Source organism: Gastrolobium bilobum, unplaced genomic scaffold, assembly GCF_033153095.1.
Source record: "Gastrolobium bilobum isolate Gb01-03AN ecotype WA unplaced genomic scaffold, APGP_CSIRO_Gbil_v1 utg22537, whole genome shotgun sequence".
Lineage (NCBI taxonomy): Eukaryota > Viridiplantae > Streptophyta > Magnoliopsida > Fabales > Fabaceae > Gastrolobium > Gastrolobium bilobum.
In genome coordinates, this window is record NW_026897453.1 from 165,509 (window position 1) to 189,968 (window position 24,460).

Genomic DNA, 24,460 nt, shown 5'->3' on the forward strand with positions numbered 1-24,460 from the left:
TAGGCTACCCAGGTAGTGTTCATAATCTGAGCAAAAGTTTGAATTATGTACCCGGGTAGGGAGGAGGATACCCGGGTATATTTCGCAAATAGAGTTTTTTTAAAACCCAGCAGCTTCTATTTTTGCAAAACAACAAAGGATACCCGGGTAGAGCTAGGAAAAGGGAGAAATCACTTATTCATTCACCATATTGGTTGGACAAGTTTCTTCCTCTACGATCATACTTCGTCCACCACCGTTTCTGACTTCAACCGATTGAAAACAAAAAATTGTATTTTTCTAGGTTTTAATTTTTTATGAACCCTAACCCAAATTCTGATTTTCGTTTGTGGGTATCTTTGAACTGCCCAAATATCGTTTAATCGTCGATTACATTTCGCTCGGCAGCTAGTGCTTGGATTGTTTGCTAATTTAATTTATGATTCTTGAGAGTGACTTTAATTTCTGTGTCCATGAAGTGATGTTTGATCTTTGAGTGTTAATTATATTTGGATTGGTATTAATACAGGTGCATTTTTGTTTTTTTAGTTTGACATTGGAAAAAAAAATTGACAGACATGGTTCGAAGAAAAGGGTGGCTACCGAGCGGAGGACCAAGCATCGACATGATAGGTTGTTATCCTCTCAGCCAGATGCAGTTGTTCATGAGGCTCCTGACATGCCTTTTGGCTATTTATTTGAGAAAGACATTGCAGCACACGATAGGTTTGTGAAATACTTTGTGAGCAGCAGAATATGTGAGCCGAAATCACTAGATTCGGCATTATTTAACATAGAGTGGTTCAACATTGTGCCACTTCTTGATGCGACACATCTCTTACAGAGATGAAGTGCCCATTTTTTGGAGGTTATGGTGAGGGCTTTCTACCAGACCCTCCACTACCTACATGGCGAGCTAACTTCCCGCGTCTGCAAGATTGATATTGTCCTGACTGCTCCTCTCTAGACGGAGCTCCTCGGCTTTGGCTTCGACAATATACCAGACACAGCCATGTATGACGGAGACTCCCATCATATTTTTTGTGGTTATGATCGGCAGGCAATTGTCGCGGAGACCAGGAGGGCTAATGCAGAGGCTAGTCATTTTGCTCATTATCCTGTGAGCAATCTTTTGATGCCCGCCTACATATTACACTACGTTGAGACACATATTATTTTCCAGCGCGGGCATAATCACTCGAAGGTGTTGGAGGGTGACTTTGATGTTTTATGGGCCATCCTTCACCATATTAAGGTGAACTGGAGGCACTACATCTTAATGTGGAAGGTTTCGAAGTCTAGGAAGGCTGAACTGCCCTTTGCATTCCTTGTGCAGAATATTTTGTATAGGTTTGGTGTGCTTATGCAAACTGAGACGCTAAAGACTGCTATGGGATGGAATGCCATATTCGGTGAACGTCTACTTAAGCAGTGTGGGATTAGACAAATACCTTGCCTATATCTCATATGAAAACGTATAAAGCTAAGAAACCATGACCAATCTTCCAATTTCTTACCTGGAGGAACAACAACAAAGACAATAGGTAGCAGATATCCATCCTCATCCTGTGATGTCGCAATCAAGAGAGTTCCTTTGTATTTCCCATGCAGATGAGCGCCATCAATTTGAAGTATCAGCTTAGAGTATTTGAATGCCTCAATGTACTGATGAAATATCCAAAAAAACCCTATGTTCGTCACAACATTGATGCGTATCAAGCTTGAACACATAACCCATATTCACCTGCGTCATGTACGTCAACCAATTGGGCAAGAATACATATAAGTTGGATCTTCCTTTAACATACCTATAAAAAACAAAGCAAGATCAAAATATTATCAATAAATATTTTTCACTAAATAAATAACATAAACATAACATATGTAATAACACATCATACAATACATACTCATAATGGCTGCACATATAATCTCTGAATCCAGCTTTCTACGATCTTGGGCAAGACCCTGATTCAGGCAAGTATGATCTTACCCCCACTTACGGACCACCCAATTATTTCCATTCTTGGGCTTGAACGCCCTCATATACTAAGGATAACCGTCAGCATGGTTCTGACACTTAATCACAAATCTATGCTTGTTGCTTTTTTTGACTATGGCTGCCCTGTGTCCCTTCATACAATGTAATTTAATGGCATGTTGCACAAATAACGGATCCCCTAATTTCCAACCTCCGTGCAAGTCATCGTCACCATAGATCATCTCCAACTCTTCATTAGGGTGGGCCCAATTACTGAGTGAATAATGCTGACTTTCATTCTAAAATGGCTCTATCTCAGTCCCTACATCTAAAGCATGATTATTTTTGTCAGAAGTAATAGTAACGCAAATATTAAATGTTCAATACAAATTGAAATTTAATAACTTACCACTACTAACTAGGTCAACATAACATGGTGACATGGCCGAGAAACCCAGGCTTACCGTATTTGTGTCAGCGTTAAAATTACCATCCATGTCAGTATCTGATGAATCACCTTGTGGAATAACACTTTCAGGTTCTCCCTCCTCTTCGTTATCCACATCCTCCTCACCCTCATCCATTGTTATCTGACTTAACACCTGAGCAGGTACAGATAAACTGACAACTGTATCTTCTTGACCATAACATTGTGGACTACTTGTATGCAATGGTAAAGATGAAGACTGACCAGCATCAACTTCAACATATATCTCAATAAATTTTAATACTTTCCACTCAACAAATGCATCTGTGAGAAACTCCACATCATCATCATCATTAATATCGTTATAAATGTAGTATATTGTATCCATATCAACTATAGTCTCTAACTGGCTATCATGCGCTGAATGAATTGGCTGCCTTGTAGCCCCAATTTTTGATAAATTCTCTCCTTCAGTTCATTGTATGTAATGTGTAACACCCCGTTCTAGAACCGGTTTGTTAACATTACGTATGGAATTAAGTGTAGTTACAATCACTGTAATTGAATTATATTACGGATAAACTTTTTCCTTTTTCGTTAATAAATGTTTCTTTTAAAATTCAATTCCGTAATTAAAATAATTTCAAAAACTGTAATCATAACTTAAACTATGAGCGGGACACTTAATAAAATTTATTTAGACCATACGTTGCTACCACAGTGTGCCAAGTAGCTCTTTTAGACCATCAAAGCTTAAAAGCTCCTTTTTGTTAATATTCAACACTAAACACCTTCACTTTTTAGTTTCTCAAGGAATTTTATACTTTTTTATGGTCCTTATTTCCCACTATTTTATAGATCTCTCTGTTAGCTTTGTGTGGGTTCAAAACGCGCTCAAATCGGAGCACCGTAGCTAAAGTTATGAATTTTTGAAGAAAAGTGTTGAATTTCACAAGGTCCCACGCTGATAGCGCCATAACACTGACTTTTTCCCGTCTTACGGCGCCGTCAGCGCCAACCCACTTTTTGGTGACGCCAAAAGCGTCATGGTTCTGGAGATTTCACTATTCTTTGGTATTTTACTCATAATTTGAGTTATACTTATCCGTTTGACGCAATCTTGGTCTCATTGGAAAGTTAAGAAAAAGATCTATAACTTCCATTAAGACACAAGGGTCCAAATATATCATATTGAATATGAAAAATGGACAACAAGACATGGTATCCTTATATTTACATTGATTCCCAATCTAAATATCTTCTTTCACCTAATTGACATTATACAACCAGTTCAATACATGATTCCTTGCCATTTCAAGGCTCACATGATATCCATTAGCATATAATTACATCAGATTAATTATACAATTCAAAATGTTGAATATAGCATCACATTCGTCAATGTGTCAATATCTCAATTACATCAATGTTCTTCCAAATTTATATACATGCCAAAGAGCTTAGAATAGCATATTATCAAAGTCCCTATCTATATATGCAAAGGCTATACAAAATGTCAATAATCATCTCATAAGTCCTTCATGAAGACTTATACCAAAGATTCATCCAACATATCATGTACATGGCAAACTATCCCAATGGCATGCATAACCAAAAGAACATAGCATCATTATGCATCCCTCTAACTCAAGCATGGCCACTTTCCAGCAGAAGCTTCAGCAACATTTGTACCTGAAAGGGGGTCCCCACAACACGGGTGAGATATACGAATACATCTCAGTAAATCATGGGTCCTTAGAGCATCTCTCCTCCCCATAGTTCACTCACAGCATAATAGAAATAACTATAAATAATGCAGTAAATACATATCCATGCAGTGTGTCACACATCTCTATGAGACATCCCTCGAGCTCTCATGTTGTCCTAAGGATACTCATATGCAAAATAGTCCTACTGACCAGCTAAACTACCAAGTATGAATTACGCATCGTCATGCAACATACAAAACATAGGAAACCATTATCCTATGCCACACCCAGTGCATACACATACGTATAACAAAGCATTAAACTACTTTATTGCATTTACATACACTATCAATAACCACTACCCATTTCGGGCTTGGTGGAAGAATAAAGGGATCAACACCCAAGGTCCAAAAGCTTATCTCAATGAGCTTCAAGGCTTAACCTTTATTCACCACCAATGAGCAATCAACCAAGCTTTACAACAATACCAACAATCAATATATACATCAAGGTACTAGACAATCTATCAAGTCAATCCAATGAATACCAATATTGTCAACAACCAAACAAACATATTCACACCACAATGGCATGAACTTACCAATTCAAGTGAGCTAACCAAGCTCCATTGCTTCCTCTAATGGTTGGTCATTCAAGGATGGTCCAATTGCCTCAATCATAGCCATCACATGGACACAATCAATATCCAACCAAACCATTGCTTACAAATGCAAGAAAATCCACAAACCAAGCATAGATTCTTGCAATTTTCATAGTATAATCAAATGACTATCTAACTTCACTTCTACGTTTATTTATCATCCTTAACAACATTTACAAAGGAGTTAAGCCTAAATCAAACTGAAACTCATAAAACCCACAAAACCACTATTCATTATCTTCAACCTCATGCAATCTCCATGGAAATGAATGTTAAGGAGTGAAAACTTACCACACAAGGTCACAAAACCAAATAATGAAGGTCTCTTAAGCTCCCATGGAAGGAAATGCTCTCAAACTCCTCCAATCACCAAATGGGTCGAATTTTGGAAAGAAGAAATCTCACTCCACAATGCTTTCCACTCAAAACCAAGCTTGGATTCACAAAGAGAGGAAGATTTGAAGCAAGATTGACTTTGGAATGGTTTGGTTTGGTGGAGAATTAAGGAAGTTAGGGTATGAGGTGGAAATGGCTTTCTCTCTTCCTCACTCTCAGCCCTCAACGAAGAAGAATAAGAAAAATGGGGTGTGTTGTTATGTTTTACAACTTATTATAGTTAAGTTATTTTCACCGGGTAAAAGTCTATCTAGTCACCTCCATTCACTTTCAAACTTTACCGGAAGGTCTGGAATATTTTTTCAGAAATATTTTTACTTTTACTTTTATATTTTGGATCTTTTTTCCTACACTCATTTATACCTCTTAATTCTCACTGACTGCACTTTTTACCTCAAACGTGACCCTAATTAATTTAATTAGGCCTTTTACTTATTTCAACCCACCAATATATAATAACCCTCACATGTAGTGTTGGATTTAATTATGAAGTAATGATTTTAATCATGAAATTGAAGAATAATTATAAGGAAAGTAGAAGAAAAAGAAATAAAGTCACATTTGGTAAAAAAAGGAGTTAAAATGACAGTTAAGGAGTAAAAATGCGGGTAAATAAAGTTACCCTAAAGTGAAAAGTAAAATTATAAATATTACCATAAAAATATTCTGGACTAATGGTTAAAGTTAGAATGAGAGTTAAGTGAGAGAGATAGATAAACTTATACCCAGTTAATTATAAAAGTCACTTAAAGCCCCAAACCACTTCATTTCCTTCATTCTTTTCTTTCTCTCTCGTGCGATGGTCTCTGTGTGACCGAAGAAGTTCTTTTTTTTTTATTTTTCTTTTCTTCTTCCATATTATTCCAAGCAAATCCTTAAGGAAATCAAAGAGATCACTCTCATTCCTTCTCTCCATCTTGTTCTCCTTCCTCTTCCTCATCCATTCAACTTGGTAGCTACATTTGGATGAGAGAGAAACATATTTTGAAGGACCCATGGCTGCCATTTTCGGATTTAAGGCTTGAGGAAGGGTTGGAAGCTTGGATTGTCTTTCTCTTAGTGATTTAAAGCTTCTAAGGTAAATGCCCTAACTCCCCTCTTGTGTTTTTGGAGAAAATGCATGATATAGGGTTGTATAAATTGGGATTAAATGGTATGAGTAGTTGGAGGGTGATTTGTAGGTGAGTTCCTTTGTTAAATATGTTTGGGATTGGTTCCCGTAAAAGGAAAAATTATGAAATGACCGTTTAGGACACTTTGATAAATTGGACTAAAAATCAAGTGTAGGTTTCTTGTATGTGTACGCTTGAAAATTAAGCGTGATAGACTGGTATATAGGAATACTGATTGTCTTCACATCTTGGAACTAGGTTGTGACTTTGTGAGAGATCGTGACGCTGTGGACACGAGAATTAGTAGAGGACACTGCTTGCCAGGTAAGCTTTCGGTCCTTGGGGTTAATCTCCCGTTTGTTCCACCAGACTCCGAGGGAGGATGGTAGTTTGATATGGTATGTGAAAATGATATTATATGTTGCATGTATATGTATGTATGCTTGTGTGCCACACAAGACAGTGTTTCCTTGTGTGAGGCATAAGACGGTGTTTCCTTATGCATAGTATGAGATGGTGTTTCCTCATACGGTATGCTGCAAGACGGTGTTTATATTCTCTGGCCAGTAGGATTACATTATTGCACACTGCATTGTCATACATATTCTGATGCATGCATGGATTTTTATACTGTTATTATACCAGAAGTGAGCTTAGGGGTGGAGGAGCCCTCCAAGGGTCCCTAGCTTACTGAGGTAATTATATTATCTCACCCCGCGTTATGGGGATTACCATTTCAGGTACAGGAGCTGATGGTGCTGAGGCATCGCGTGGCAAGAGGCCAGATGAGAGATACTACTTGACATGATTGTTAGGGTCTTACGGATATTTAGATTTGTACCTGACATACCTTATTTTGGGTTGTATGTGCCATGTATTTTTTGAGAGCATAGGAGATGTCTATGCCATGTTGATAATCTGTATATACTATTAGTGATGCATGCTTAGGTCTATGTTACTTATTTAATTGCATCTCTTTTTTTATTTGATGTAATTATATAAGTAACATCATGAACATTATTTTGAGATAGTATGATTATGAGATAGCCTAGGCCATGGATGGCTTGGCAATATGATTTATCTATGCTGTGGTATGCCTGAGTTATATTAAGTTGTCAATCAAGTTGAAATTATCATAGTGGGAATTATCCCCAGAGGTCCAAAATACAGAGGAAATGTTGTCCGTTTTATTTTAGCCATGGAAGTGAAAAAGTTTGCAATACATAAGGAAAAAGAGAAAAATTTATTCAGTTAGCTTCCGCATTAATTAAGTTGAGCATGCTGCGCTTACTATCATATGAATGTTAATTGACCGGCTGCAGACGGGGCGTTACACAATACATGCTAAATTACTTAATTACATGTAATTTACTATTTAATCAGGTTAGGGATATTATATAATGCCCACTTTTATTTTCATTGTTTTTATTTTTCCTTCAAATCAGAAACCATCGGGACCTTCAAATTGACTCTTATTGTGGTAAATAACTACAGGATACATGTTTGAACTTGAACTCATCTTTCACACGAAATTGGATCTAGGGTTTGGGTTTGGTTCGGATTTTTGAGAAAAAAAATATGAATATGTAGGCGTAATCCCAATGATTTCACAATAAGGCATTTTGAGATGTGGGATGAAATACAATCTTGATGCCTCATAATAGAGATGAGAAAGGAGAGAGAGATTTGGGGGTACAAAAGGTATAAATGATCAAAGAGGCCGAAACCCATAATATTGGGGTTTCTGGCCGACGATTACCCGGATATCTAGGTGTGTACCTGGGTATTTAACTATATACCCAGGTATCTAGGTATATACTCGGGTAAAAACTCAAATTACATAAGAACACTAATTATCCGCAATATATATCCGAGTAAATGGGTCAGTACTCGGGTAAATATGTAGTCAATAGTCAAACAAGGGCAGATTGGTGTTATGTCTGGTGAAAATGTTAAATTTTTTTAATAGTTAATAAATAGGGGCAACATGATAATTTTTATTAATTAAAGGCTACAGTAACCAAAAAGCCTGGATTAGACACATTCTGCCTTCTTATTTGATTTTGTTCTCATACAGTTTTTCCTTTTGTCTTTAAATTTTAGTTTCATGGTCTAAGTATTTCAGTTAAAAGAATTTAAAATAATGAAACATTAAATAATTAAAAAAAGAAGTAAATACGATTAGAAAATGAAAAAAAAGAAGCAAAATTGAAGAAATAAAAATATATTTAAATTGTTGGGTTGGTTCAATTAGAGTTTTTTTTAAAAATATTCCAATCGATTCATTGCTTCGCAACTAGTCCGATTCGGGACGGGTTCAAGATTAAGGTTTTAAACCCCTCCCAGAGGTCCAATTACACTTAGTTGTTTTATAGATTTGGGTGGTTTATTTTCTTTATTTTTTAACTTAGATTATTAGTTTGAGATTAATAATAGTTGACTATGCCTATCTTTTACCTAATCTATTTATTAGTTTGAGATTAATAGTAGTTGATTATGCCTAATCATAAATCCTTTGTTCTCATAATCAACTATTAAAAAATTAAATAACTTATGAAATGATTTTATATTTAATTTTTTTTTATTTTATGATTATTAGTTTTACAAAATCAACTCAAAAAAACCTGTTAAGACAAAGGTTATTATGAGACTAAATTTTTATTATTTTCTTTGCCTAATTAAACTCTTAAATTTAATCCAATTTTCAAAATATTAGTTTTTTAAATATTAATAAATTAAAGACATCTTCATTTTTACTTTGCCCTTTAAGTTTTACCTTTTTAGCTTTCTACCAGCTTTGACAAATAAATCCTAGTGTTCACATCGATACCAATGAGCAGCGCCATGAAATTATGTGAGAGGGGTCAAGGAAATAGAATTCACACAAACAACTGTAATGACTCAGGATCATGTCAGATTTGAAAAGTCTCAAAATTTTCTTTGCATGTGAAGAATAATAATGACAAAAATTGAAGATGGAGCTTGAGGGGACGAACTAATGTTACCTTACTTTTCTTTTTAATTCTGAATGGTGTTTAAAATAAAAATTGGGAAACGGATCCTCTCTTGCGAAAAAAACATAACAAAATTACGTGAAAAGATCACAATCATACAAAAATAAATAATGGTTATGATTTTATAATTATCTATTTTAATAATATTTTTTATTTATTTTTTATTACTATTAATCCACCTTTGTATGATTATAATTTTTCATGAACCGAGAACCCTATAATTGATACAGGGTTGAGCCATGTGGTTATTTTGCAAGACCATGAGCCCATATTTCGCATGCAACGTGCACTCAGTGTAGTTTCCCAAGAAGTTTCAACTTTCGTATCCCTTAGGAAATGTAGATAGTGACCTGCAGTGTGAATGGATCAATCTTTGAGAATTAACAGCCACACAAGCACTTCAGTGACTATTATAAGTTACAATTCAACGTGTCAGGTGTCTTTGGAAAGAGGACTATTTTTTGGCACTCACTTGTTTAAGTCGTTGTGCGTACCATATTTTTGTGAGATATGTCTTCCCTTTCCACTACAAAGTCCAAAGTTTCCATTGTTTGGCACTTCCTTCTTGCCCTCATATTCTTCTTTTCCTTCATTCTCTTTGGAGCTAAGGCCTCCAACGATGACATAGTTTTTTCCATTGGTGTAATCATTGACCTTAGCTCTCGTTCTGGGAAAGAAGAGAAAGTAGCTATTGAACTTGCAGCTCAAAACTACAACAACAGTTCAAAGTACCACCACAAACTGTCTCTACATTTCAAGGACTCCAAAGGGATGGCCCTGAAAGCTATTTCTATCGGTTAGTTTTCACTTTAAAAGGTTTATATTATCTCTGGACAGTGATCTTTCCTTGTTAGAATGGTCTATAGTGACATCAGAATTTTGTATGCAGCTGAAGAGATGATTAAAATAAAGAAAGTGAAAGTGATAATTGGCATGCACTCATGGCAGGAAGCAGTTCTGGTAGCTGAGGTTGGAAATCAAGCTCAAGTTCCTGTTATTTCATTTGCTACACCAATCATCACACCTCCACTGTCATCATTTCGTTGGCCTTTCTTAGTACAAATGGCTAACAATCGTACTGCATACATAAAATGCATTTGTGATGTAGTTCATGCATACAATTGGCAAAGAGTTATAGTGATCTATGAAGATGATCCATATGGTGGTGATTATGGAATGTTAGCACTTCTATCTCAGGAAATCCAAAATGTTGGTTCACAGATTGAGCTCTCTTTGGCTCTCCCTCCATATTCTTCTTTGTCTCATCCAGATGGGGTAGTTCAGGTAGAGCTGCTGAAGCTGCTTAACACTCAATCCCGTGTCTTCATTGTTCTACAATCATCACTACCAATGGTAACTTGTTTGTTTGCTGAAGCTAAAAAGATGGCACTTGTGGATATGGAAACAGCTTGGATAGTTCCAGAAAGCATAACTTATATGCTAGACTCTGTTAGTGACTCTGTCATTTCCTCCATGGAAGGTGTTTTGGGAATCAAGACTTATTACTTGCAGAGTAGTACTGATTATCAGAGTTTCCAAGTTCAGTTCAGAAAAAGCTTTCAGAAAGAAAATCCAGAAGAAGATAATCCCCAACCAGGATTTTATGCACTTCAAGCATATGATAGCATTTCAGTTGCCACACGTGCCATTGAGAAATTAAGAAATCATACTACGAGTAGCACTAAGATATTTCTAAAAGAAATGCTGTCTTGCAATTTCCTTGGCTTAAGTGGAAAAATAAGATTTGAAAAAGGGCAAACTTTGCCTTCTCCTATACTTAGGGTAGTAAGTGTGATTGGAAAGAGTTATAAAGAAATAGACTTTTGGACAGAAGAGTATGGATTCTCCAAGACCCTTTCCTTTGAGTTAGCTGGTCAAAAAGCTAAAATTAATAAGGTCTCAAGTACAATAGAAGGTTTGGGAGGTCCAATAATTTGGCCTGGGAATTTAATGAGGGCTCCAAGGGGTTGGAGAATGCCTAGAAGAGAAAAACCATTGAAAATTGGTGTTCCAAGATGGACTCCATTTGAGAAGTTTGTGAGGGTTGAATACAATGAAAACTCAAATCAGACAAAATATAGTGGATTCTGCATTGAAATTTTTGATAAGGTTCTAGATCAATTGCAGTATGACCTACCATATGAAATAGTTCCCTTTAATGGAACCTATACTGATCTGGTTTTTCTTGTCTACAACAAGGTAACTACTTCTATCCCTTCATTTCTTTCTAATGCCTTTTTTTTAATACCTCAGAGAGAACATTGAAGGATATTCTTAATTATTACCCTTAAGGCCTAAACTCTCTCCCTCTCTTAATTATTTGTTCAATATTGTTATGGAAACACCTTTACTGACAATCCTTCCATTTGGATGGAAAAAAATGATTGGAGACTTTGGATGCTGTTGTTGGTGACATAACCATTGTGGCTGACAGAATGCAATACGTGGATTTTACACTGCCATATGCAGAGTCAGGATTGTCAATGATAGTTCCAGCAAAATCTGAGGACACAGCTTTGATTTTTATGAAGCCCTTTACGTGGGAAATGTGGATGGCTATTGTTTGCATCCTGGTCTGCACCATGTTCACAGTTTGGTACTTGGAGCGGGATTCCAATCCAGAATTCAGTGGTCCATGGAAGACTCAGATTAACATTGCTCTATGGTTTACTGTCTTTTCTCTATTCTTTGCACAAAGTACGGAATATTGCAAACATTATAAAGCCATTTACTACTTACGGAAAACTAAGATTAAGCTTAATTATGGAAACATTTACTTATGAATAACCAAGTTTCCTCTTGCAGGGGAGAAAATCTATAGCAACTTCACTCAAATGGTGATTGTTATGTGGCTCTTCCTTGGTTTGATCATAACCTCTAGCTACACAGCTAATCTATCCTCAATGCTCACAGTTCAACAATTGCAACCAAAAGTTAAAAACATTGAGTCACTAAAAAGGAGCAACTCCAAAATTGGTTTCTCAGGTGATCCTTTTGTGAGAAAATATCTGGAAAACGTTCTTCATTTCAAATCACAGAACATTATCAAAGTTAGTAGAAATTACAATTACACTGAGGAATTCAAAAGCAAGCGCATTGCAGCTGCCTTTATTGAAATCCCTTATGAAAAGGTATTCATCAGCATGAACTGCCAGGGATATTCTGCCTTCCCACCTACCAACAGATTTGGAGGGCTTGGCCTTTGTAAGTGATAACAGAAACTTATTTTGGAAATTAGAACTCTATTTGGCTTCTTTTCTAAATGGAAACTGAAAATCAATGATAGTTTTATTTGAACATGATAAAATCATATAATATGATTATGGACATATGTAGAGCAGGCAGGCACCTTATTTTAAGGCTTGAAAGTTATATTTGAACTTCAAATATCAAGTTTTAGGATATTCCTGATGAATATGAAATGGGAAACAATGGAGGAGAATAGGTAAAAAAAAATGCCAATGTACTAAACCAGTTAACTTATCCAGTTATGTTACTTATATTCAATCTTTTTCCTTACATTTTATAATTCTACTCCTATCAGGTTCACCCATATTTTGTGAAAAATTGCTCTCCTTCATTGAAGTTAAATATTTCAATGAACTTGGAACTAAGGTTAAATATTCCATTTCTCTATATGCAGATGTTCCAGAAAGGTTCTCCAATTACTAGAGACTTTTCCAAAGCTATATTGCAGCTCTCAGAGAATGGAGACTTGAAGTCACTAGAAGATAAATGGTTGAACAACCCAGATGAGTGTTCAACCAATATAACTACCAATGCCAACGGAAGTTTAAAGCTTCAAAGCTTCTGGGTTCTTTTTGCAGCTTCTGTACTCACTTCTACCTTTTGTGTGATAATTTCCATGGTACTGTCAATGAAAAAGAATCAGCAGCATCAAGAGGCATTTGAAGGAGACCATGGTTGTTCAGCTATTGAGACTGTTTGGAAGAAGATCCGTGACACCATAGCAAACTGTATATACAATGAAGAAAGCACTAATCAAAGACAAGCCTCAAATTCAGCTCATATAGAGGGTGTAGAAGAATTCTCTTTGGAGCTCAAACAAGGAAGCACTTCAGATACCATGGCTGGAAATCAGGCTTTGGAAACACCACAAAGCTCTTCCTCACTGTAAGGAACTGAAATGCTAAGGCTAAGTTAAATATCTTTCAAATTTAATTCGCAAAGAATATTTTAGAATATTTTTATTATTTATAAAAATCTATTTTCTTATTTCATTAGGATTTAGGTTAGGTCTGGATTAAGCTTGTTAGTGTTTCTTTATATATTGTACTCTCCTAAATTAATTCAATATACAGATGTATTTCAATATTCCTCTCGTCTCTTGTTATTTTACATGGTATCAGAGTCTAACGAGAGGAATCCTTGTCTGTCTTTCCTTACTTTTTTTTCGTAATTTTAATATGGTAGTAGAGAGATATTACCCTCCGTGAGAGATTGGCTTTTCCGTCCGTTCCCTTTCTCTCTTACCCTCTCTCTGCTTCTCTTAGTTTCTTCCGGCTATGTTTTCTTCTTCTTCGTTGATTTATTGTTGTTATTTTACTTAGTATCAGAGCCTCGGTGTACTGAGTTCGATCATCACTGCCCCCCACTTTTTTTCAAGTGAAATTTCTTTCTTCGCATAGGTAGATGGGCATGTGCATTGCCCACCCTTCAAGTCCAATAGACTCTCGTATGAGAAGACGTGTTGAAATATATAAAACAAATATTATAAACTAAAATAAAATATTATCTATATCTCAAATAAAATAATGTTACAATTCCAATGTGAAAATTGTAACCCCTGGTTAAAGCTATGAAATAATGGGAAGCACCTTTCGGACTATCTCAAAGGCTTGTGTAGTTTTGGTTCTTTGATATGGTAGCATGAATCTCCACTTCAATTTGATTATTATTCTACATTGTGACTTGTGAAAGATAACGTAAACAAAAATACACACACAACACTTCAACTCGAATATTGATTTAACTTTATTAAAATTTACACCAAGTTATCTTCAAAATGTGTACTAATAAAAACTAACACTAGTAATAAAAAGTTCCTGTCATTTATATACTTCTGAGCCTTTATAACAGAAACTTATGTTGGATATATTAATATTATAGTTCAATAGTATGTTCACATACAAGTCCAATACACTAAAACATGATTATTCACTTATTTGAGTTCATATGGGCTAGAGCCCAATAGCTTGTGTTGGATATTTGTTATACTCCAATTGATTAATTAATTTAAAATATGTTTTGATTATTACAATCAATTTAATATTAATTAAATTGATAATAATTTATTGTCTTGAAATTACTAATGAGCTGATTATTGAAATTTCAGAATAATATTTATTCTAATATAAATAGTATTCAAGATAATTGAAGATTGCATGAATATTGGAGAAGATATAGAAAAAATCATGAAGAGAGAAAAAAAAATATGGAATCAAGTAAAGTTTAGGATATATTTTATCTTTTTAGATTTCATGTAAGAGAAATAAAATATTTTTTGCCAAAGATTTAGATTAGGATTGCATTGCATAATAGAATAAGATATTTAATACTTTATATTTTTATTTGAAAAAATCAAAAATCTTATTTTTGAAAATTGCATTTAAAATTTAGTTTTTGGTAAAAGATTTCTGGTTAGTTTGAGAAAAAGATTTCAAATTTTAAAATTATATCTTTTGGGCTTTTAGGAGATAGAAAGTGTTATTATTATAAATAGAGTTCATTGCATATTATTCATGAGAAGAGAGAAAATACAAGAGAGAGAAGAGAGAAAATACAATAAAGAGAAGAGATAAAATACAAGAGAGAGAAAGGAGAAAATATAAGAGAGAGAATTAGATTTTTAAGATTAGTATTCTTTCTTGTGCGTCAATTGAAGAGTTTTCTCAAGAACAATCATTCATACATTCATATTTTGGCAAAGTGAATATTTCTCCATAGGAATTCAAAATATTTATCTGCTTGAGGAAAAGAAGCATTGAGATAAATTATTTTAATTGTAAAATTCTTCTTGACCTTCTTTTAAGGTCTGTATGGGAAACTTAGATACTGTAGTTCTTGCGTTGGGAAAGTGGGATACCAGCATATCTCTTTTATTTGGAAATTGAGAGTGACTTGAGAACCCTTGTGTGATAGGGTTTTGAAATCCTAAAGGGTTAGGATTTCATACTGAAAAACTATGATACCAGTTGAGAATTTGTGTAAGGGGTAGACTAGGAAACTAGGATACTAGAGAACTCATGTACGCAAGTTTCATAGTGGAGTTGCCCGTCGAATTTCAGTATCCGATATCTCCCTTTTGGGTTTTCCACTAAAAAGTACTATGTCAATATCTCTCTATCCTTATCTTGAATTATTGTTTTGAGTTAATTTTTTAATTAAAAAATTATTTTATAAAATTTAATTCACCCCCTCTTGAGTTCATCTACGACCAACAACTTGCATTATCTCTAGAGTTTCCTGATATGGAGGTAACATTGTTGAACATTTCAAAGTTGATGTCTATTGGTATAATACTTCAAGCACATCAAAACCCTTCTATCTCAAACTCGTTACCTCCAAAAATCTTGAAGTATTAGCTTCATGTGTCAGATTTGAGCGAGTAAGGTGTCTATTCGAAGATCTCATCGAGGGAACTCATATTTTAAATCTCTTTCGCGATTCGACGGAAGGATTTTCCAATATCTAAGTTTGAAAATACTGCAACTGCAACCTCTCGATCTAGATCCCAGAAATTTTACCCAGTTTCAGGAAGTGAAATCTATTGGGATTTGTTCTACTCATCAAGAAATTTGTTTTGAGTCACTCACCTTAAACGGAGATCGGACGAATGAGATATGGCAATCTGAAGTTCCCGGTGCATTTTCCTACAAATTTTAATAATCGGGAAATATTTTGGTGAGTTTCCAACAACAGGGATAGTCCATCTTAAGATTTTTGGGCGCTCCGAATCTCTTAATGGGGTTTGTTTTGGCAAATTCCAACTCTATAGAGTGGTTTGACAAAAATTAGAGTCTTAGAAGTGAACTACAAGGTTCACTCTTTCTAACTTTTAGCTCTGATTAAAATTGGCTAAACGTAGTTCCTATGATATTATTAAAGCTTCAATGATTTGATCTTATTGAATTTTATGGTTGGAAATTACATGTTCAATTTGGCATGTGATGTGCGTCTAGCATATGATGCTTTCTAACTTAAAAGAAGCAAGGAATTAATCATAAATGTGTGAAAATAAGTCATAAATGCAAGAAATATTGATTATTCCTTCTCAATCATTCTCTCACTCAATTTATGTGTTTTAATAGAAGGAAACGCCACAAAAGGAAGCAAAATAGAGAAGTTCAATTTTCCAGCTGGCGCACGGTGCGCGGGACCTGGCGCATGGTGCGCCATTTTATGCAAATCGTCCCTATATCCTGGCGCACGGTGCGCGAGACCTGGCGCACGGTGCGCCGTTTGACAGCTTCAGTTCTATTTTCTCATGCAAAGTGCGCCAGACTTGTCGCAAAGTGCGTGGGCGATACTTTTTAACTCTAATCTGATGCAAATTACTCAAAAAGGAGGCCCAATTTGAGAGCAATTGAAAGTAGGTTTTCCCAAAACCTAAGAAAAGGATCAGAAACAGAGGAAGAAGGAACTTTTTGACAACAAGGAAGAGAAAAACAACAAAGAGAGGGAGAATTCTTGGGAGCTTCTTGGAGTTTCGAAGATTCGAGCGATCAAAACGGAAGATCTTCATCTTCTTTCTCTTCTTTAGGTTCTTAATTTTATTTTCTTTTATGATTATATTGTCAGACATGAATATGTCTGGCTAGTTCTATCATTGTGGTAAGGGTCACAACCCTTGATGTGAACCCCTTGTAGTTTGGTTAAATTTATAGTCATCTATGTTAATTGAGTTTATTTTACCTTGTTCTTCATCTTATAATTCTTCTAGAACTGATAATCTTTTAGGATTGCGAGGGTTAGGGTTTTCAATAGGAATATTAGAATTCTAATTCCTGACAAGAGGTAAGATAACTGTTCATGTATGCACTAGGGATAGGCTACATGAACCGCAAATGTGAAAGATTCATTGATTTGAAGGCTCAACTTAAAAAGGGATTTCTAAGGGATTATGATTCTAATAGGGTTGATAAGGTTAAGATCATTAAGGAATTAAGGCTTAACCAATTAAATAAAAGATAGTGAATCGTTTGATCAATTGCATAATTGAATGTAAACGTTAATTCAAGTTACAAGGTGGGGATCATAAAGGTGTTGGCGTCTCTTTACCGCAATATTTCCTCAAATATTTTCCAAACCTTTATTCCGTGTTCTTGAATTCTAAAAGACTTTTGGAATCATTTACATTTTCTTTAATTGTTTTCGTTTATTTCATAAACCACAACTGTCCTTAAACCATTTTTATTAATCCAACAAGAGAGGAATAGTTATAATAACTTAGGTGCCTCAATCCTCGTGGAGACGATACTCTACTCATCATTTTTATTACTTGGTACGATCGGTACACTTGCCGATTTTACGCAACATATGACATGTTAATTCTTGGCTCTGATCATTCTGTAGTGAGTGACATGAAATCTAATTTAGCTAAAACATTACATGAAAGATCTTGGTATTACTAATACCATTCTTGGTATGAAAGTAAGCTTTGAAAGGCAAGTAATTTCCCATAGCCAGACTCATTATATTGAGCAGCTATTTTCTGCCTAAGGATACAATGAGTGCAAACTGAGTAGACACCATGTGATTATAATAAAAGATTGAGTCCTCATGAAGAGACCAACGTGGATCAATTAAAGTATTCAAAATTGATTGGTAGTCTCATGTATGCTACAAGTTGCACTAGACCTGACATAGCCTTTATAGTTGTCATGTTGAGTCGTGTAACATCCCAAGAGTTGACGAGGGCGAGGAGTGATCGCCGGTGCGAAAGGGCATGGACAAGGAGCGGCTCCTAACAGGCTTCCAGTGGGGGTTACATGCACGAATGAATCGAATAGACACTCGAAAGAGAAGGATTCCAAAGGCTGTGCAGGTATAAGACTGCACAGTTTGGGATAGTTTATAAGAATTAATTGGTACTACCTATGCTAACAAGATGCATCTGCTTTTCGGTAGCCCAAATCAGAAGAACTCCACAGTTAAGCGTGCTTGACTTGGAGCAATTCTGGGATGGGTGACCTCCAGGAAAGTTTTCCCGAGAAGTGTGCGAGTGAGAAAAAAGCACACTGAAAAGTCTCGTTTTAGTATGTGGAAATAGTCATTGATTCTTGAAGCGGCCAGGCGTTACAAGTCGTATCACTAGTAATCCTAGTAAAGAGCATTAGGATGCCCTCGATAGGCTGATAAGATACCTCAAAGGTACTAAAGATTATGCTCTACACTATTCTGGTTATCTTTCAATTGTGGATGGATATTCTGATGCGTCATGGTGCTTAGAAATAGGAAATAGTAAGTCCACTAGTGGATATGTATTTACTTTGGTGGAGCTATTATTACTTGGGAATCCAAAAGACAGACTTATATTGCTGTCTATGGAATCATAACTTTTTGTTTTAGCCTCAGCTAACGAAGAGGCAGTCGATAAAGAATCTGATTATGATTATTCCTTTGACTCAGCTAAAGATTATTTCTTTAAACTTGTTCGGTGATAATTAAGTTGTTGTCCAAGTTGTTAAAAATTCTCTCTTTAATTTAAAGAGAAGACATGTGAGACTGAGACATGCGCTGTTGAATTATCTGATAAAATAAGGAGTTATCACCATGATCAATGTGAGCTCAAAGGATAAATTGGTCGATGCTCTCACAAAAGGTATGCCTAAAGATCGATTATTCAAAACAATGGGGGAAATGGGGTTAAAGACTATGTAGACAAGTCTTAATTACCATTTATTTACCTTCTGATTATGTGTTTTGAATTATCGAATCTTCCTTTTGTTGGCCAAAATTATAAGCACAATTTTTATGTTTCATCTATGTTCATAGTTACTAATTAATTTAAAAAGTGTAAGTTGTCTCATTCCAAACTTGATAAAGATAACTTGAACCTAATTCAAAGGTTCTACTTGGGATACTTGTGTCATTCCAAACTTGATGATACAATCCAACCAGGTTGGACCATCCTTTTGGTTAAATGATCTCATTCAAACTTGATGCTAGATTATTTGACTTTGAGGAATTAGTGATTGTGACATTTCAAATTGAAACATTGAAATAGTTGTTTACATAAGAAGCATGTGGGTCTTGTTCTTAATTGAAACTTGACATCACATGACTAGGTTATTGTAAGTGACTTGACTATTGGTCCTGGTCATTGAAACTAGACAATGGTTATTCTCTTATAAATAAACTTAAGGTGATGGCTCTTTGCAAAACAAATTGTTTAGGTCTGTTCATAATTTATAAAACTGATTTAATACTTATGAACATGATATTTCGATGTTTTATAACATTAATATATGTTCTTCTTTGACTGATGATATGATGCTAAGTTCTTTTAGTAAAACTAGACATCTTTGGTTGATTATTCAACAGATTGAATTCATGAAGCAGAGATGGAGGAGAGGTTAATGAAATGGATCTTGACCAAGATCACCTCCTTGATGAATGAATATATCATTTAGAGTTTGAGGGGACTTGACAGTTCACCCACTATTGCCCATTTTGATGGAGTCCATTCATTTGAGACTTACATTTTGCTATCTTTGTTTTATGAACATTGTTGATAGTGAACTGATTTTGAGACTTATTCAGACTATTGGGATTTGGATGAGTTTAGATTGAATCTAAAATTCTAAATGTTTATTTTGGTATGTTGGTATCATAATAGATTCATGATAATGATGATTTATTTATTTAGATTGCAAATGATGATTGAGTTTAATATCCTACCGTTCAAACTCTTTGATTGATCCGAGTTAATTCCTTGGACTAGATGTGAATGATTCATGTTTGTTTGAACATTACATTGATCACTCTATCAAATTGTGTTGTATGGTGAACATAAGAGGAGATTGTTAGGTATATTAATAATATAGTCCAATAGAATATTTACATACAAGCCTAATATGTGAAAACATAATTATTTGGATCCATATGAGCTGGAGCCCAATAGTTTGTATTATCTCTTGGTTTCCTAAGCTAGAAGTAACATTGTTAATCATTCCAAATTTGATGTGTAACACTTCAAGCACTTCAAAACACTTCTCTCTCAAACTCATTAGCTCCAACACCTTAACTATATATACTACTATAAACTAATCTTCGTACAAACGTGGCAACTTTGGTACTATAAGGTTTGGTCGTTGTTACTCAGTTTTTAAATTCAAAACCGCGTTAACATTGTGTTAGACGCGTAGGAGGGCAGGAAATTACTCTGGCCTTTTGTTCTTGACTTCCAGATATCAGAGTAGAAGTTATTAGAACTGAGAAGAATGAGTCAAACTGAATATATGGATCACAAATCAGATTAGACTTATAGCATATATGTACAATTTGGTTCTGATTATTATAAGATATTTGAGCCACATCTCCCTACAATTTATGTCAACGTTTGGCACATAATAAACTATTTCTTGTGTTAAACATTGAGATATCATATGAGTATTATATTATTATGTTAATATTGATAAGAGTCTATTGCTTTGAACTTTTAAAGGACGACATAATTCTATAGCTTCGCGGGTTTCTTCGAAAGAAAGATGAAGAAAAGTGAATTTTTCTTCTAGAATTACATTATTTTTTTAGTTGTTAAACATAACTCCAAAGACCTAATATAATACAAATGCCAAATATTGAGAGAGAAAATTAGTTAAATATGAACAATTAAAATTACTAGAGATCAAATCCAAAATAAATTGCTTCTCATATTAAATTGTCATAAGCAGAAATTATAGTTTTCTTATGATTATTAGAATAATATTTTTTACGTAATCAGTTACACTGATCAAGAGTTGTTCCTACGAACCCAATGGGTGCAGCTCCAGTGGTAACTTGGCGCTGAGTTAGTGGGGTTGGATATGTGTTCGATTCCCGCTGAATGCATTCTTGGGAAGGGGGCTGAACCTTTAGCCATCACTGTCCCCCGCACTCCGGATTAGTCTCTTAGCCGGCTCAAAGAGTCGAAGCTCGTGGGGATACCGGAGGGAGCCAACTCGTCTCAAAGAGATAATTAGGGTTGGGTAACTCCAAAAAAAAAAAAGAGTTGTTCCTACGTAATTCTCCCATTTTATGAACTTCTGCATTAACCATTGCCATTCCAAACCTTAAATTGACTTCTAGAGTGACCCTTATGGGGTTCAAATGTCCCTAACTCTTAACTCTTTCATTTCCTGAATAAACCAGTTAAGATTCTCAGTTCTCCACTGTCCCTTTCGAATTTTTAAGAGTCTCTTGTGATCTGAGGATTCGCAGAACCTTTGAAAATCCAATTCTGTTGTGACCTCAAGTTTCCTCATCTTCTAGATTCATCATATTAAATCTCATTTTTCACTTCTTACCTATGCCTAAACTACCCTCAACTCGTGGCAACTTCTCTTCATATATCTTTGAGTCAAAACTTTTGTGTCGTCTATCCATAACATGTCTTGGCTCCCAAGTTTACATGCCGTTGGAAGAATTAATGTCCATAAATATTTTTCGACAAATGCATGATAGTGGATAAAACAACGTGTAGCCCAAATGCATTCCCTTTCAAGGTTATCAGGAGACACAACCAAGAGTCACCATAGAAATATGATACCTACCAATTACCATTAGTAATATTTTTATTTTTCTTTAAGATTCGAGTTGTTACGGCCTACGGGTAATATTTTCTTTCTGTTATTAGTAGTATGCGGCTATTATGACTATTTACAACCTCCTTAAAACCATTCTTTTTAACACAAATCTCAACATAAATCAATCACACAAAGTACATATATGTATATGGCAGGTTAATAGGTATGTAACATGATATTTTTTTAGTAGATGAGACAGTATATATATATATATATATATAATTTGGCCATGCCTAAAATTATAGTTTAGCACTATTTAAATAAATATAACAAAATTGTAATATTTTTATCTTTTTCCACATTTTTTAACCACTCATTTGTCCTTTTACTTTTTAAAATATTTTTATTTTTTATTTTTATATTCTTTTACACAATTTTCTTTCCCATTTTTCTATTTTTTTTCTCTTTTTTAATCAACATCCCAAAATATCCTCACTCTCTAAGACCCTAAGTCTTGTTCTTGTTCTTAAAACCAACATCGGCAGCCACCCCTCAACAAACACAATCAACCTCCCTGATGCATAGTAGAAATTATTTATTAAATATTATTATACATATAATTATTATATTTGTGTGTTTTCATCCGTGTTATTAAAATCGGACCGACCCGGCCAGGTTGACCCGGGAACCGATAAACCGGTCCGGTTGAAGCAACGGACCGGCCATGCATCAGAACCGGTGTGACCCGGTTCGACCCGGCCAGTTTTCATGAAAATTGGTGACTCGATCAGTTAACCGGTGACCCGGCCCGGTCCCAAAAAAAAAATTCAAATTATTTATTTTTTCAAAAAAAAATCATAATTGACATATTTAAATATTTTTTTGCTTATTGACTTACATAAGTTATGTACCTACAACACCAATATTATCGCAAGAAAATTTTGATATAATTTATAGTTAGAGATGTCATTTTCTGAACCTAAAGTCTGTATCACGATCATTATATTTTTGTTTGATCCTTTATTGGATTATAATATGTGATTTATTATTTTTATATTAAAATATTTAAAAAAATTATCATTTTTTTAGATATTTACGTATGTTTATAATTTTTTTAATATATATTATAAAATTGCATATAATTACTGGGTCATGCGGTTGAACCAGTGACTCACTGGTTGAACCAGTGACCCAATGATCCAGTACCTCGACCGGGTCAATGACCGGGCCGATTTTAATAACATTGGTTTACATATCCTTAAGAGTTAAAACAATGTTTGGTTCATTACTTATTATATGGTGGAAGGAAAATGACATTCTTATGTTTGAAATGCTTACTAAAAATGTTAGTGTATTTTTATATATTTTCTTTGATATATATTTATTGGTAATTATTCATTTAAATTTCAATATTATGTGATATTATTTAGTAAATAATTTAGATAAATATGTTAAAATTTATAGTGAATTCTTTTTCTGATAAATTTATGTAATTACAATAAATATTTTAATAATTTAATATGTCAAATATTTTTGCAGCACCTAAATTTTTTTCCACACTGAGGGCTGCTGCTGTTATTTTGTCCCTTTGTGTCTACTTGTACCTGGATCGTGTATCAGCCAAACAGCCATGTTGAACTTTCGTTGCTTTCTGACTTCTCAAGTCTGAACACTTAAAACCGCGTATTTGTGGATAAAAGAAACTGACATATAGAAAAAAAAATAAAAAACTTAAGAAAATATTAAAATGTTCGTTTCTTTTTTTTTTTGGGAGAATTAAAAAGTTCGTTTCTAATATTATTGTTTGCACAATTTTAAAAAATAATTAGTGTTTCATATAAAGAATATAAAATTGTGTTATTTTAGTCAAACAATTATAAAATAGAAATTATGGTAGACAAAAATGGTCAAATAAAAAACAATAATTTTAATTAAAATAACCATCATTTAAAGGATAAATATTTTTCCTTTAAAAAAATGAAAAAATTTCCAATTTGCTTTCTCTAATTTAAGGTCATGTATACTTTTGTCTTTTAATTTGAAAAACGTGCAATACGATTTCTTTTTTTCTTTTTTTGGAGTTATCCAACTCTAATTATCTCTTTGAGACGAGTTGGCTCCCTCCGGTATCCCCACGAGCTTCGACTCTTTGAGCCGGCTATGGGACTAATCCAGAGTGCGGGAGAACAGTGATGGCTAAAGGTTCAGCCCCTCCCCAAGAATGCGTTCAGCGGGAATCGAACACATATCCAACCCCACTAACTCAGCGCCAAGTTACCAACTGAGCTGCACCCATTGGATTGCAATACGATTTCTAGTCTTTATAAAGTGTATGTTTTTTTTTTTTTAAATCTAATTTTCCTTCAAGTATTAATAGAAAAAATTCCCTTTTGTTTTAAGACCAAAGTGCATCAGAACCTACATTGGAGGGA

The 24,460-nt window shown here is 34.6% G+C and overlaps 1 protein-coding gene across 1 annotated transcript; it reads left to right on the forward strand.

Moving 5' to 3' along the window:
• Nucleotides 1–9,788: 9,788 nt before the first annotated feature.
• On the forward strand, nucleotides 9,789–13,598 carry LOC133307048 (glutamate receptor 2.9-like). The gene is made up of 5 exons (XM_061507468.1): nucleotides 9,789–10,075; nucleotides 10,169–11,478; nucleotides 11,670–11,976; nucleotides 12,085–12,483; nucleotides 12,923–13,598. The coding sequence occupies exons 1-5, from the start codon at nucleotides 9,790–9,792 to the stop codon at nucleotides 12,949–12,951; spliced, it is 2,331 nt and encodes a 776-aa protein (XP_061363452.1). The 5' UTR covers nucleotide 9,789; the 3' UTR covers nucleotides 12,952–13,598.
• The last annotated feature ends 10,862 nt before the right edge of the window (nucleotides 13,599–24,460 follow it).